The 16,375-nt window shown below is 48.6% G+C and overlaps 1 protein-coding gene across 1 annotated transcript; it reads right to left on the bottom strand.

The window, feature by feature from the left end:
* Nucleotides 1–10,042: 10,042 nt before the first annotated feature.
* On the bottom strand, nt 10,043–14,319 carry IRF2BPL (interferon regulatory factor 2 binding protein like). Its single transcript, XM_069208433.1, has one exon. It carries the CDS (start codon nt 13,846–13,848, stop codon nt 11,839–11,841), a length of 2,010 nt encoding a protein of 669 aa, XP_069064534.1. The 5' UTR covers nt 13,849–14,319; the 3' UTR covers nt 10,043–11,838.
* Nucleotides 14,320–16,375: the final 2,056 nt, after the last annotated feature.

Raw genomic sequence — 16,375 nt, 5'->3', positions numbered from 1 at the left:
AATGTAAATTGGAATAAATGACCAAATTCTGTCATTATAGACAAAAAAACAAAAACAAAAAAAAACACCTATTTCTTCCACTACCCACTGAAGAAAAAAGGTAGAAAAGAAACTACGTCCATCATTTTAATACTGCGTATCTTGCAGCCCTTTATGAAAGATTCACTTGAGAGCGCAGGCAGGCACAGAGTTTCACCCTCCAGGTTGTAGAAACAAAGGCTAAGAATAATGCCAAGTTCTAAATGCAGCGTATATGTATGGCTTTATCTGTCAACGATAGGCATATCTCAAAGTGGACCGGCAATCTCAGACATGGTTCCCCATGCTGCTCTGAGCTAAAAGCATTATACGAGGTTGAGTCCAACTATCTCGAAGAGGGCTGAAGTGGGCGGAGGGCTTTGAACCCCTTCAATCACAGCATGGATTTAAAGAACTGGATACAAAGACTTACAACAACAAATTTCCAGTATAATGGCCGATGAGGCCCAAGTTTTAAAGACAGATCTGAATAGAAACGCATGAAATGCTTAATTTGTCGACAACAAAAGCAAGAGCATAAGTCCTTAAAAGTTGTAAGTCATGTGCCTGAACGAAACCAGAGGGCTGTTCCCTTGCAGGACTTTCAGAATTGAAAGGGCTGGCGATCTCCAAACCTACCCAGCCTTGAAAACAGCTCCCTGCCAGCAATTCGGCGTGCGAGTCCTGAATGCAGTAGCATAAAAAGCCTTCTTCCCTCTTACATATTGTGGCAACGAGTCTGAGATATAGATATATCATAAATATTATTATGCGGAAAGGGGAGCCCAGGCCGCAGGCGCTGCATTACACCCTGCCTGAAGGCCAGTCTGGCTATAGGGTCACTGATGTGGGAGACACAACGTACTTTGAGAACAACAAGCTGACAGGATGGTTAGTAGTAAGCAGTGCCAGAAAACACGAGTTAGGCTAAAACTCTGTCACTTAATGCTTTGATTGTGTTTACGAAAGGTAGCTCATTGCGTTTGGGCTTTTTTTTTTTTTTTAGCTATTCGTTTCTCACTACCCTCACTCTAGTCAGGAACTTGTAAAAAAAAAAAAAAAAAAAAAAAATTCCTAAAATTCTGCACCAGGTACCCACTCTGCCTCCCTTCAGATTAGTGTCTCTTTTACTGCCCTGAACCAGCATTTAATCTACTATCACTTAATACCGAAGAGCAAGCACTTTCAGATTGCAAAGGTCCACTGGAGGCAAGAGTATCGAAAAAAGCAAAATAAACTGTATCCTAACCCACGGTTCCTCATAATGAGAGATATGGACACTGTATAAAATAAGCCAGGCCTTCGATATCCACTCCACGACTAGTAAAACCGTACCCATATCCACCAGGGTATCCTGTCAGCTGACATCCAGGCTATCAGACAAACGTTTTGGCAGTAGGTGATGGCAAGTTGACTTTCCAAGGCAGAAGACCATGCCCTGCCCAGGACCTGAGTGTGTCCTGGTTTCAGAGAGGGAAACAATTTGATTTTATAGCTCAAGTATGGTAGAATCAACCTCTTTTGAAGAAGTAGTTTCAGTGCCTGAAAAACTCTGCATCTACTACAGAGAGCTTCAAGCACTAAACCTTCTTTACTCAAAGATTACAAGAAGTGCCTACATGCCATGTTGTATATTGGCTTTTCCCTTCATATAAAGGGACAGTGAAAATGCATTACTGCAGCCCTATGCATACGGACAGTGAAATACGTGGGCCCCCCAAAAAAAACTATTGTTAAAGGGCTACTTTATTCACATTTTAGGTTGACGATTTTCCCGTCCTGTCCAAAGCACCAGAGTAATTATTCTTTTTGTATCTGGACAGTCTATATTGTCTTATAACAAGGTTAATGTGACTGGCGGAAACAACCATTTTTTTTTTTTTTTAAAGAGGTAATCCGCGACACCTCTTTTGTTCACTGCGAGTCATTTCCGTTCCTCATAAATGTAGGTTAGTGAACAGACTGGCACTGAACCATCATCAATTGAGGTTCCGCCTCTGCAACAGAAGTCCCAGATAACAGACATGGCTTGGACTTTACTCACCAGAAATGGTTCCTTTTCAATTAATATTTAAAACGGCATATAATTGTTCAGTGTCAAAAATATTCTGAGATATTACGTAGCAGGCCAAAGACAAAACAATAAAAAACTAAAAGCCTCTGGAGGTTGGAAAATTCGAATTGAGAAATTCATTGAATATTTTCGCAAAAATGAGGAGGTAATGTGTTTATTTCCGGACATTGTGTTACTTCTAGCCCCCCTTAACTATTCCTATGAATAATGAGAAATTGGAAAGGGCACCTCTAACTTGAGAACAGACCACGAACTAACTGACGGTGAACATGGAAGATGCTGGGAAATGAAACCAGGGGGGGGGGGTGGAATGACCAGAAGTGAGACAGAGCTCAAGGACCTGAAGAGGGGCCCATGGGAACGGGGAGCTAGATAAAGCGGGAGCACATTTACTGCAGAGAGGAAGGGGGCAGTGACACAGGAACTGATAAGAGGAACGTCAGAGGCAGAAGATAGGAACCACTGATAGGGAATAAGTGGTAAATAAACCATTGGTGTGGATAGAGCAGAAAAATATACGTATGGGGTGAAGGGCAGCGGGTATGGTGGTGGGGGCGGGTGGCTAAACACTGATGAAGAACTAAGAACATGGCCATTATTCCTCATAGACCGGGAATGTGAGTTGAGTGCTCACGGGCGGGGGCGCTCTTAAAACCAACCGATAGTAAAGTATATTTGGCGGGTATGGGGTGTTTTCAGGGCAGCTGAACCCGCTGAAGAATGTGGAGAGGCACTTCTCTTGCTTAACAGAGGCTGAAAGTGCAGTAACATGCACTTCAAGATGTTGTGGGCCCTCACGCATACAATGAAAGTGTCCCACTATCCACAGTCTGGTAGTAAAAGGCGGCAATGGTTGGGGCCGCGGTGTCACTGCACCTGCTGCATTGTTGATTGCTCGAACCAGACCTGAATAGGTACTCCAATACTTCAGGTTATGAGAACGCATGTGTCTGTATCTCTGCAGCAACAAATCGTGGGTGTCCTCACACGAAAGCTACTTGCTGCTCTTACAGGGATACTTTTGGCGTGGGGTGACCAGGGATTTCCCCCTACACCGCCCCCCCCCCCACACTCCAGGAGGGGGACACATAAAACTGCACTGTAGGGTGGAAGTGTAGACATTAGGTCCGACGAGATCCCACACCTCGAATTGGAGAAATCGAGTTACACAGAAAACACACGCGTTTTTTGCGGCACTACCTCCAAAGCGTTCTTTGGATCAGTGTGCTCGAAAAGTCCCCCGGACCGGGCCGAAGATGGAAGAAAACAAAATGAAACAGAGGACCAGCTGAGTCAAGCACCAATGCGCATCACACAGCAGAAAAACAAAAAGAGACCGGGGCCCGAGAACACCTACGTCACCAACAGGAGTGGAGTCCCCTCAAGGCAAGAATCAACCCCCGAGCAGAACACACTTTCCCGGCTTCTGTTTTCTACATAACCGCCCCCACTCACCTTTACTCAGTGGAATGTGACACAGCCCCAACGAAACATCACACCATCCAGCTAGTTACCACACACCCTCAAGTAGAGAAAAGCCCCCGTCAGCAAGGCCGATTCACAGAGAAGCAGGGAGAGCAGCCCCCCCCCCTCCCATCCATTGGGCGGGAGAGGCCAGGGCCTCTAAGGAGCAGCACACGACGGGAAGAAATGCCGCACCTCGGGAGAGTGGGGGGCAGTGACGAAGTGCAACGCCCATGCAGAGAGATGCATGGGGTACATGCAGCCACAAGGGCCTCCCTTCGATAGAGTAGGAGCATGAAATCACAGCAGGAGGAAGAAAACGACATTCAATTCAGCCCATTCCAACCCCCACCGACTAAACAGCTGTCTCAAGTCCGCACCGCGCACCCCAACGAACTGGGCCGTCCAACCCTCTTCCACCTCAAACACCTCACTCGCACCCGCCCTTATGGACAGGAAGGAATTACCTCACCCACATGACCGATTACACGCACAGCATTAGGCAGAGACGAAAATGCGGCTGTAGCCCCCACCAACAAGAGTGGGGGTGGGGCAGCATTGCCCACACACACTTGGACAGGGCCCCGGCTCCAGCGAAAACTATACAAGACAAGAAAAAGGCGCCTTTATTCTAAACTGTGTCTTATACGCCAAAGATCGACAACCTCCTGCAGAAACAAGACAATGCTTTTTCTAGGACATGTTTTAAGAGCTCCCCTCCACCCCCCACCCACCCCCATAGCCTCTCCTAGGAGACAGCTGAATAAACAAGCCTGACACACACTGTAATCAAATAAACAACGCCCCCTCCTGCGACCTGCCCTAAGGAATTCAGAGCGGGTCCTAGAAGAAATAAACAAAACACAAACAGGCTGAAGAACATGGATATTAGCTCTTATGTGAAAGCTCTACGGTTGCTCAACTGGAAACTAGGGAGGAGGGGGATACTCACTATGTCTGCACAACACTTGCTTGGCACTCACAAGCAATGTTAATGTGCAGCCACGTAATCTCCGAGCAGCGTGCAAGTAGCCTGTGCTGTATTCTGTACATACATGGCAAGGGTACCCACGCTCCAGTGCACTCTCTGCAAGCGGCTTGTAATGTCTAACCCTGCCCCGACTCTCCCAGAACACAGACTTTCGTTGTTCCTGTGTACTGTTTAATGTAACCTCTGAGCAATAGTATAGGGCAAATGCAAAACGCCAGTGGCAAGAGGTACGTCACGTATGGCAAGGAGGCACAGAATGTAATGCAACTGGCGTGCCTAAACACGCCCAGCCCCATGGCCGTCACCTGGTCTCCTAGTCCACGGAGGCCCCTTTGCAGAAACTGGATCTGAAACCTCATGTACACACAATGCCACCACAGACACTAGCTCGAGGGAGGAGGAGCAGAAAATGACAATCTACTAATTGTGAGGCAGACCTGCTTGGCTGCTTTCCACAAGCGCGGCACTCGCCCAAGAGACAAACAGTACGTGAATGTAAACAAGGCAGGGACTGAAGCGGGGGAAAACAGCAGAGTAAATGCAGGGGCAGAGCACGAGACCAAGCACGGTCTGCGGGGAGCGGGCAGGAAATGGGCTGACCGGAAGAGCCGAGGCCTTTATCTGCCCTCCATAGCGCTATTTCCATCTGCTGCAGCAGAAACAAGCCGCTCTTCTATGGCCTGCCTGGGGTGAGCGAGGCCTTTGTGCTGGGACATTCCTTCGCCCTGCCTAGGAGATCCGGGCCCATTAACCCTTTAACACCGGTCTCTGGCAACGTTCTCAAAGGTCGATGGCCTTTTTAACCGGCAAGCATGGGGTTAACGAGCTGCCATTTCTCTGCACTGCTCGGTGCTGAGGAATGACTCCTCGCTTTGACGCTGCTAGCAGCGCGCATTAGCAGCCGGGACCTGAATGTGACAGCAGGCGCCTCAAATCCGGTCGCTAAGCACGAGCACGACGCGGAGCCCCGGGCCGCGCCAAGGAGCAGCCGCCATCTTTGACATGACTGTCAGACAACACCAGACATGCGGCTCCCCGTACTGACGTAACAGGGGAACAGTTCTGTGGCTTGTCAAAATGGAACACGTCATCAGGGTGACTCGCGAAGGAGCTGACCAATGAGCAAATTTAAAAAAAAAAAAAAATGTGGGGCTGCTTTGATTGCGGTGTTGGGACGTCGTCAGAACCTTGCACGTGGAGAACATTTTTCAGCTCCACAGAGTAAATACATTAATGTAGAGAGGTTTTACTACACGCGTCTTCCTGGTCTTATGTATTGCGAACTGAAACAGCATCTTGCTGTTAAACTCTGAACGCTTAAAGTATAAAAACAAAAAAATTGTCATAGCAGCACCCAATTGTATTCTTTTTCCAACAGGATGAAATATCATATGTATGAGATTAAATTCGAGCTTCGGAGTAATATTTGGGCTAAGTAGAAGCGCACAGTTGTGCACTGAAACTGATATTTTCTTCAGGATCAATTAAATGATGAATTCTATATTTTATCAGAGGCCTCCTGGCTCCAAAAGGCCAACTTAACCATTGGGCCGCATCATACATTTGGCCACGTCAGACACCACAAACCAAAACAGGTCTAGGTCAAATGTCTCAATTAGTACCAATCCTACCACCCAAATTGAATGAAAAGGGCACGTCGAACGCCTGCCTGCCGTCAGCTCTGAAATAGAGGCAAGAGAAGAAAAAGTTGTGTATATATATAATTTTTTTTTTTTAAATAAAGGTCTGGACAAAATGGAGTCGGTGAATAAATCTCAACGTTCTCAAGTACAAGGCGCGCCTGCGGGCGAGACCGGCCACTGAGCTCTGCGTCAGACGATGTGCATCCTCAGCCAACACAGCATTACCCAGGTTGACCCAAATATGACTCAGAGGTACTAATACACACCCTGGCAGCGGGCCCACATCAGAAATAAGATGATCCCAGGGTGCCCCACCTGCGCTCAGGAGCCAGAGGAACAAGAGTACGTGACAAGCTTGGGCGAGGGAGTACTACTGCATTTCACATAGAAACATACTTAAGAGGTAAGGAGAGGGAGTACAGAGAAGGAACAGTACATGAGCTTTCTAAACCATAGGGTCCGTTCTTCACGCAGAAATCGAAAGCTTAACCTCCACGTGGCTTCTGCAATAGTTAAAAGGCGTAGGATACCACGTGCATACATTACTCATGGTTACAGTAGCCAGGTCTTTTAAGCAAGGTTGAATCATTCTATGCAAGAAAAGTGCCATTACATTCACAGCTAAGAAAAAGATAAAAACTCACCAATTCTAATCAATTGGAGGGCTTCTTTCGCCCAGTCGTTTCTAAGCATTTAGCCATCAGCATGCATTGCTGGCCTATATAAAACACCAAAATAAAATTTGTGATTTACAAGAACAAACAACGTACACACAACCCTACAGAAAACAAAAACCTTTACGAATTTCGCCCCACCATAACCTACCTCCTGCACAAACTCTGAATTAAAGATTAAGAGCAAGACTATGGTACTGCAATATCTGTATACAAATTACACGTAGATTAATACCAGGAATTAATTCCCCTTTCCTTGGAAACAAGATGGCGTCAAACATGCTGGTCTCAAGCGACATAAAGACTCCATGTTGGACATAAGTGAATTCCACACACGCAAGCCAAACGAGCTGGGCTCTGCAGAGACGCAAAATGTTCTCAAACACGAGAACTGCAGGCACTTCAGACCACAATATCCTACCTCTGGCCACACACACAACCAATCTTCGAATCTCCACAAAACAACCACAAATGAATCACTCCCTCAAATCACCATCTTAACACCAGCTTACTATACAGCACCCACAACTCCCAAACGACCAGCACTCTGGAGAACCCCAATTTCCACCAAGTGCCACCTCCAAACCCCAGATCACCATCATATGCAAATCCCACCCACATGCTAGCATGACTCAGCCTATCCCCTCGCCTAGATCCTGAATAGGCATAGTCCACAAGCCCAAATTATCAGCAGACACCTACATCCAAACATAGGGAATACGGACTCTTAACATCCAAAAACTCGGCTCACCAGTTAACATCCACGGAATCCGCACAAAGACGCCCTCATCCTCCAACTGCTTGGCACCTACAAATCCCAGTCTTCAGCCATTCACCAAATTCACCCCCATGAAGCTTACAGTGAACCTTAACATTACACCATTGGATAAATGTGAACCCTAGTCTTATTGCTCACAAACTGCCACCTATCCAGAAACGCCAACCTTTGGGCACATGAGAAATCCAGCCTACAACCAAGGATTCCAACTAACTTGACTCTTGATCATGCTGAAATCCACTCTACAGATATGTGGATACCAAACCATCATATAGCAGCATCTTAACGGTCATGCTCCTGACATAGCCTCATCAAACCGCAAAGCACCTAACTATAAAAAACCTGTGCACTTCAGAGAGGTGGAGAGATATACAGGGCATTTGGCACATAGTATTATCTAAGCATTTCTGTAGCTAAGCAACGCTGGAGCCTTTTCAACCCTATTTTCTCCCTTGAAAAACATGACTCGCCCAAGTGATCGACATTGCGAAGTGTGTGAGAGAGACAGAGTGGGGAGAGAGTGTGTGTGTGTGGGAGAGGGGGGGTGGGGGGTCTACTTGTTGTTTAACTTGACCAGACATTTCCTCCTGACAGCACAGGCAAAGCATGCAGAATACAATTTATAGGAAATGTAATTAAAACATTAATCCTGCTGGCTGGCATCCACTCACGTCCTCTCCACGTCACAGTGTTGAATCCATCATGGCGGTGCCAGAGCCAATGCTAAATCACTGCAACCCTTGAATAGCGATGCCACCCAACTGTTGGGGGTTCTGAAACCACCAGCCGATTTTAGCATTTCAGAATAGACACTTAAACATATGTACTAGGCCAGGGGTGTCGTTACCAGCCCATGAGTGCTGGATCCACGCCAGAGTTAACAGATCCATATAAGAGCTATTTATTTTTAACAACTGTAGACGGGGGACCATTTCCATGGTTACTGGTTAATCGCTATTCTCATGCACTAAGGGGTTTGATTTTATAGACGAATCCTTGAAACTCCCCCCCCCCCCTCCCCCTGGGTACAGGAGCCACCACTTTACTTGTATCCATGAACCCATCTTGATGATCATATCTAAACTTAAAGTTTTAGCACTCAGATTTACTAAGTCTTCTCCTGTGCCCTGGGCCCTAGATGAAGATGCGTGGCACTTGTACCATACCTTTAAAACTCCTTCAGGGGTGTGGTCGAAGCTTCCTAAGAAAGAAGGAGACTTGGTTTTATGATATACTTGTCTACTGGCAACAGCAAGCTTATCCTAGCCCCACCAACTTTTTTAATTAGTTTAAATCCTAAGCATTTTCCCCTCGAACTACCCCCTCGGTTTTTTCCCCTCTAACCATCATCATTTGAAGATTTTTACTGTCGCAGCAAGTGCTCTGAGCCCGATTTTCGAAAAAATAAACATTTATGGTCCTGCAGCTTTTCGGTGATTTAAAAATGTAGGTTGTTAATTCAGTTCAGGTTTCAAAAGAACATACGTATTAAGAATCCTTGATAATATCGAGAGCCCTGGTCCAATAGAAGGAAGCACCACCTCCCCAGAGACGTTCTGCTCTCCCACGTATTTAAATTTATGCCATCCAATACAACTCGATCAATATTTCAGATCACAGCAACCAAAACGTTGAACTTCGCCCGCAATACACCGAAATATCGTATTTCAAATACCAAGTAAATCTGATGGTATCCAGTCGTATTTTATACACTAGCACCTACCACACAAATTTCGACATTAAATAAATACAAATTAGGACGCTGCCGTGTCTTGTCTTTTGAGTGTGTGTATTTGTAAGTCAAGCACTTGCCCTTCAACTTATTGATTCGAACAGAGCGAGTCCCTCCCCCAACCTAGAGAGGCACACTTTTCGTTGGGGGCGAGGGTGGATTAAGAGGGAGGCGTTTTTCATGCGATACAAAAATAGTTTCTCCTCAACAGCAGTTAATTTTATTTTAATATTTTGACACGGTGTATATTTCTAGAGGGGAATTATTTTGCAGGAGCTTAGCACATTAACAAATCCCTACAATATTCTGCTTCGTTAAAAAAAAAAAAAAAATTGAAAAACTAAAATAAACAGCCAAACCCGTCTCTGACGAACACGTCTGAGGCTAGCTACATTGATAAAATAGAAGGCAGGCGCTGGGCGCAAAGGCAGGGAGTAAACAAAATATGCTGAGTCAGCCCTGTCCCTGCAACGTTTCAAAGGTGGCTGCTGCTGCGGGCAGACTGCCAGCAATAGGGAAACATGAGACCATAAAAACCAATGGGGAGAAATGCATACGCCTACCCCTCTAAAAAGGGCAAAGCAGTATTGTAAAGGGCTCTTTGGTGCTAGAGGCACAGTCAGGGCTAAACAAAGGCTACATGAAATGAAACTTGGCTACCCAGAAAGTGGTAATATCAATTGAATTTATTACAATTTTACTAAAGCTCCAAGGCACGTTACAGTGATCTGTTAACTACAGAAATGTATAAAGGACAAACAGTATGGTTTCTTAATTTTCTCATTTTCAATGTACAAGACAGCATTTTGCTCTACTGATCAAAGCACCGTGCATTAAAGCAAAAAGGGATAAAATGAAGTTTAGCTTTGAGAAAAAAAAAAAAAAAATGTTTCCTCAACCTCCCACCCTTAACTTTTGCCCAACCCCCACCACCAATGCTGAGTAGTACATCAAGGGTGAGGAAGGCGAAAAAAAAAAAAAAAAAAAAAAAAAAAAAATGAAAATAACTTGTCACCATTTTGAAGCAACTGGAGGCATCCACACTGGCCTTGGCAAGAAAAAAAAAGTTTGAGGTTTTTTTCTTTTCTTTCGTCTCCCTTCCCCACAGAAGTGCACATACATTTACACGTTAAAAAAATACACACCCTGGCAGCAGGAATTTTGCTAAGTGCCATAAACTTTGGACCTAGTTAACGCTGCCACCAAAATATAAAGAGAAGGAGAAGGTCGAATAAAAAAATAAAAAAAAAAAAAAAAGAAAGGAGAGAGATCACAGGTCTTGTAACCAAACAATATAGTATAATCTGTTTAACAAAAAAACAGCTTCATCCTTCAAATGAAGATTACATACCTTTGTTTCAAAATATAGAAACATACCACGAAAATAATGTCCATACATAAGACTAACTTTGTGTGTGACGTGTGTCTGTTCAGCTCTATTCACAATTGTACAGCTCCGGAGAGTTCATTGGGGGTGGGGGTCTGACGATCGGCTGGGGGTGGGTAGATGGACTGCAAGGCTGCAGACGTAGCCTCACTCAAGGGCCAGTAAAGCCCAAGGGATCCCTTGGGGGGCATAGGTGCGAAAGAGGTGCGGTACGGTGGCTTCTGGTGAGTTGTGTGTAATGGCGGTAGGGGCTGCTTTGACGACGGGGAACGGCATGACTACTCTATTTCAGGGCGTCATGGTTAGGGTGCTTGGACGTCAAGGGGTCTTAGTGGTGACATGCGGGTGGCAGTTAAGTCCATGTTTCCAACATATGCGTTTTGGGGGCGGGTAATGTGCTAAAACCGTCCCGCGTTGGGGCTGGATGTTGGGTCTCCTGTGTTTCGAGGACTGAGAGGGTGGGGTGCCAAAGGTGTTCCTGTTTAAAGGGAGTGGCCCTAGAGGTCCCACAGGTTCTTTATAGCAAGAGGGAAGGCCGATGACAATCTGCGTTTCGAAGGGAGCGATTACCAATGAGCTCCCCTAAATGATGATGGGTGTTATGGGATTCTGGGTGGATGTGCTAAAGATCCATATTTGGACCCTCATGAGGCATGGTATGTTAACCAGACCTGTAGGTGTCGACTGTCTCGTGGGTCTTGAGCGGGAACTGGGCTAGAAGGTTCTACTGGGTCTTAATTAATGAGCACTACTTGAGTGTCCTTCAATATCGAGCAAGGTGACGAGGGTCAGCCAGTGTTGGGACAGGGTGCTTGGGTCTTCAAGGAGTGAGTTATTGAGGATCAGGCGACATTGGGTCCTAGTGTCACCCGGTGTTCGGGTAAGGTGAAGAAAAGCTCATGGCTCTTGATGTAATGAGCTGTGGACACAGAAGTTCTCTTGAGACTTATATGTGCTGAAGGTCTTGTGTTTTTTTTTTTGGGTGCCGGTGCTGAAAGTCCCTGGGGTAATGGGGGTAAATATATACGTCTTTTGGGGGGGGGGAAAGGATGCAGGTCTTTGGATGTAACTCCAGCCTTACGGGTCCCTTTCCTTTTTCACCTTTACGTCCCCAGCCAAGATGGTCGCAATTTCCCCCTGCATGAAGGCCCAGGGTACGTTGGAGCCAACCAGTGGACACTTCTCCCCACTGGGGCAGTACACCTCACCCGTGGCACCCTGTGCCTTGATGCTCTCCCTAGAACAGGGGAAACAGAACTTGTGGCTGGGCACCGATGGGCACTGCACAAAGTGTGTGTCCTCCAAGCGTTCGTGGCAGATGGTGCAACACAGGGCACCACTGCTGGCCATGGTTGGCGAGTCCGGAATGTTCTGTTGCTGCTGTTGCTGCTGTGGGTGGCCTTGTTGCTGTTCTAGGCCCAAGTGTGGTGGGGGAGGGCCCGACTGAGGGGCTCCTGGGAGTCGGCGTTGGCCGGAGGCCGGGGACACTGGGCTGCTGCTGTTCCTGCGGGTCCCAGATGCGGTTGAGCTGGAGGAGGAGGTGGTGGAGTGCACCGAGCCGCTATCCTTCGGGGAATGCGCAGTGCCCAACGTGTCTGTAACCGACATGAGAGCTGCCATAGGCGATGGGCCATTCTGAGGTGTTGGGGCTACTGGGGTCGAAGATTCAGGTGGGGTGGTCCGATGTGAAGGAGCAGAGGCCTGTTGTGCAGATTGTTGCTGCTGGGGCTGTGGGCCTCCATAACCACCTGACCCAAGGCTTTGGCTGGCCAACCACTGCCTCTGCTGCTCCTCTGCCATTTTGAGGCCTGCTCCATCAGCAGACTCTGGCTCCGGGGAGGCTTTCCTCTTCCTCCCAACACCCCGGGCTGTGGAAGAGGGCATCATGCGCGGCAGGTTGACCAATGCACTGGGCAACACCGGACAACCCGCATCCAACCAGGGATGTGGTAACATGTCTTGCCCCACGGGCTCCTTGAAGAACCTCACAGCCTCAGGCAACAAGTCTCCAAGCAGACGCCAGTCTCCAGATCCATGTTTCCTCTCATACTCCAAGTACTTGAAACCTGAAGACAAGCCTCGTCCAAAGTCTTTCATGCAGTCCTGGTACATCTGCCGCGCCACCCCAGAGGCGCTGGAGAAGACACTGAGTGACCCAGCCGGGTACTCAATGAAGAGGCGCAGCTCGTGCTCCGGTGCGGGCCCCCCTCCTCCAGGCTTAGGTGCTGCGTCAAAGGCAAAAACGCGACCAAGAAGGCCGTGGTCCTTCTTGAACCTCACATCGAAGGGGCACGAGGAGGACAACGCTAGCAGCGTGTCCCTCACCGACTTGGGCTTGCCAGCCCACTCCTCTGCGCGGCCTCGGAGGCCCTCTGCGAGTTCGGCCAAGGCCTCTGCGTTGCGTTGCTTCTCTTTCAGCTCCTGTTCGGACACCGAGCCTGGCCTCTTGTCACACGGTGGCTGGGCCTGCGGGGGCCGGCTGAGCGGATGTTGGTTGGCGCCGCTGGGCCCGTTGAGCAGAGTTTGTGGAAGCAGGTTGGGCGGCACAGCCATGGGGGCACTGGACTGAATGGGTGCACCTAGGTGAGGGGCCCCTCCGCGGCGCGAGGTTGAAGACGAGTTGGGGCTCTGCCTGTTCAGTTCAGGTGGCCCGTCCTCAGACTGCAGCAAGGACTTGGCGAAGCCATTGGGGCCACTGAGCCCATTGGGGAGCCGGGAAGTGGAGGCACTGATGGGGTGCGCCTGGGGTGGGTAGTCAAAACGTGGAGTCCGGTCCCCCAGGGAGTAACGCTCCAGCCCGGCTTTGCTGTCCACGTGGTTGAGTTGCGGTGCCTCCTTTGCCGCTTTAGGGGGCTGTGTGGGCGGCTGAGGGGGTCCCGGGGAGCGACCATCCTGCTGGAAGCCATGCGCCCGCTTCAGCTGCCGAGCAGTCTCGATGACGAACTCGATGCGATCGGCTCCCTCGTAGTTGACGCAGCCGCGGCACACGGGCTCGGTGAAGTCCCAAATCATGGCCCAGGGCATGCGGGGCAGGTCGCACAGGTAGCACGACTGGCGGCGGGAGGACGAGACCTGCGCCGCCGACATGGTCCCCCCTGGGCTGCGGGCTCTCTGCGGCGGTGCACAGTGCGGGGCTCCTCCAGGGGTCTCAGGGCGAAGGCGGGGATCCACTGCCCGATGGTGCAGAGTCGGAGGCCGTCCTCGTGGAGCAGCGGTCAGCCCGGGGCAAGGGGCAGAGCCCAGAAGTCCGTGCAGTCTGAAAGTAGGGGGGCACAGACCAGAGGTCCGTGCAGTTCTGGGAGTGCACAACCGTGCACAGCAGGAGAGGGGGGGCGTGTACCGTTCAGTCCCCCCTATCTGCAGCTTTGCTACACCGTTGCGCGCGCTGCTCACATCCTGCTCCGTACGTTCCGATTTGGAATTCTGCGATTGTTGCTCAACGTTCGGATCGGAGCTTCTTGTTTCTTTTTTCCTCTCTCTCTCTGGCGGCGCTTGGGGCCACACATGCGCAGTCTCCCTCTCTCTCCTCGGAATGCCACCTGGCCGGCCCGTGACGTCACGGCCACGCTCTCCAGCTCGAGCAGTGACAGCCCAGAACAGCCGACGGTGCTCGTTGCGCATGCGCTTACTGCCCCGCCCTCCTGCCTCTGTTGTGTGTGTATTTCAAAACTAGGTGATGAAATGAGTCAAAGAAATATTCTGAGCCTCCCCTCCCCCCGCATACAGGAAGCGCTGTCTGTGCAACACCAGGAGAGCTCCACGAAATGAGTTTGTACAGACGGCAGCAGTGCACAGTCCTGCTCAGCCTTACAGACTCCGACAAAACACGCGTCCAGCACGAAGGACCTTGGTCACGCTGACACGCGAAATACTGACGTCACTACCACCGAGAAATAAAGCTTGGACCACTGTGTAATCCAATGTAAATTCTGTTGTGTTTCAGTGGGGATGAAATGTACGTGTGTTCTCGGCCAGTGACAGTTGCGGCTGGCTGGTGATGGGAGTAACCACCATCCCTCGTACCACAAAGAACAACCAAATACAACACTGAGGAATATCTCTCACATTGACGCACTGGTACAACAACAGGCGGGCAAGGCGAACCCAAAAGTGTGTTTACCTAGTAAGCGCAAACATGGGCGCAGATTTGGAGGGTTCTGGGCACGCTTCAGGAGTCGCTTAAACCAAGCATCGAAACAAACAATCTTTTCAGGAAATGATTGAAAAAGCTGGTTCCGTGTGCATGTGACTAAACTCCACACCCCTAGTGTACGTGACTGAAGCGTATCGGACCGGGCCTAGTCTCCACTCTCCTCAGCCTGGATTCTGTCTCCCCTCGTTCTCTACCTTGCCTAGCACGCTAAATGATCTCAAAGGAAACACCGATGTGTGAAAAATATAGCTCCACCCGAATAAATACACACCGTGGATCCCACCCAAAACAAAATAAGCACCTTAACAGGCAAAGACGGTCTACTGTATATTATTCTGTTTCTAATCTCATCAACTCACCCCTAAGAGTGGACCCCAAAAGTGTAAAAATGTATTATTTGTAATTATATAATATTCTGTTCAAAGAGTTTCCACACTCACTAACACACAAAACATATGCCCCACCCACACGCCCTATATCAGAGCCATCGCGTTTCCTGGTCTTACTATCAGCAGTTCATACAGCTGTGTTTGTTTTCTTTTGCCTTCTGGTATTCATAATCTTGTTTCTACTTTCTAACATTATATATTCAGGACTACAAGTACCATAATTCATAGTAAAAACAGGGCGGACTAAGATCTGCACTAAAGGAATTGGGAAAACTCGAAAGCACTGCTCATGTTTGTACACATACACACCCATACTTCAGTGGCGTAACTAAACTTGAGGGGCACCCCCTACAAAGTACTCACATAGGAGCTCTCAAGGGCAGGGTACTGTGCTGAGGCCCCCCCTGGAGCACTGGGACGCCTCTATACGCGGGGGCCTTTGTTATGCCACTGACATATATATCTCACCTCCACGCATGCTACATCGACCTCACACAGACAAACTCATTACATGCAGACATTTTATAGTCTGTCGATGCAGGTATCCCAAAGCACAGGCATATATCAACCTTCACACACATTTGCACACACAAAACCCCGCATATATGTCTGTAGCCTCCAGACACACGTGTACCCACATCCCCTATTCTAAGAGGATCACCTTTAGTTCACCCTGGTGTTCTAGGCAATAGTGATGCGCATGCTGGGACGTGTGACCAATACTTGTAAGGAAAACTCAAACTACAAGTTCCAACATGCAAAGTGCTCTGGCGTGTAAGCTAGTCTGTATCAATGGGACCCTGATTATGGGGTCGATTTTCTGCCTTGCATATTCACATTCTTCATACACACATCCTTCACACATAAAGTATATATATTGCATCCTCACATGAAGAAGCACCCTCATTAAGCCACTCCTCATTTATTTGCCCAGGAAGGACATATGTTCTCTGGTGCTCTGCTGAAATCTGTGCCATGGCACAAGTGTTACAGGTGGAGGGGGGACGAAAGAAAGGGCAATCTCGCAGCTCATGGCCGGTCTCACAGCTCATAGGATCACCAAATCTTTAGA

This window comes from Pleurodeles waltl, chromosome 9, assembly GCF_031143425.1.
Source record: "Pleurodeles waltl isolate 20211129_DDA chromosome 9, aPleWal1.hap1.20221129, whole genome shotgun sequence".
In the NCBI taxonomy this organism is placed as follows: Eukaryota; Metazoa; Chordata; class Amphibia; order Caudata; family Salamandridae; genus Pleurodeles; species Pleurodeles waltl.
The sequence above is the reverse complement of the archived record's forward strand: the minus strand, read 5'-3'. Positions and strand labels throughout refer to the sequence as shown.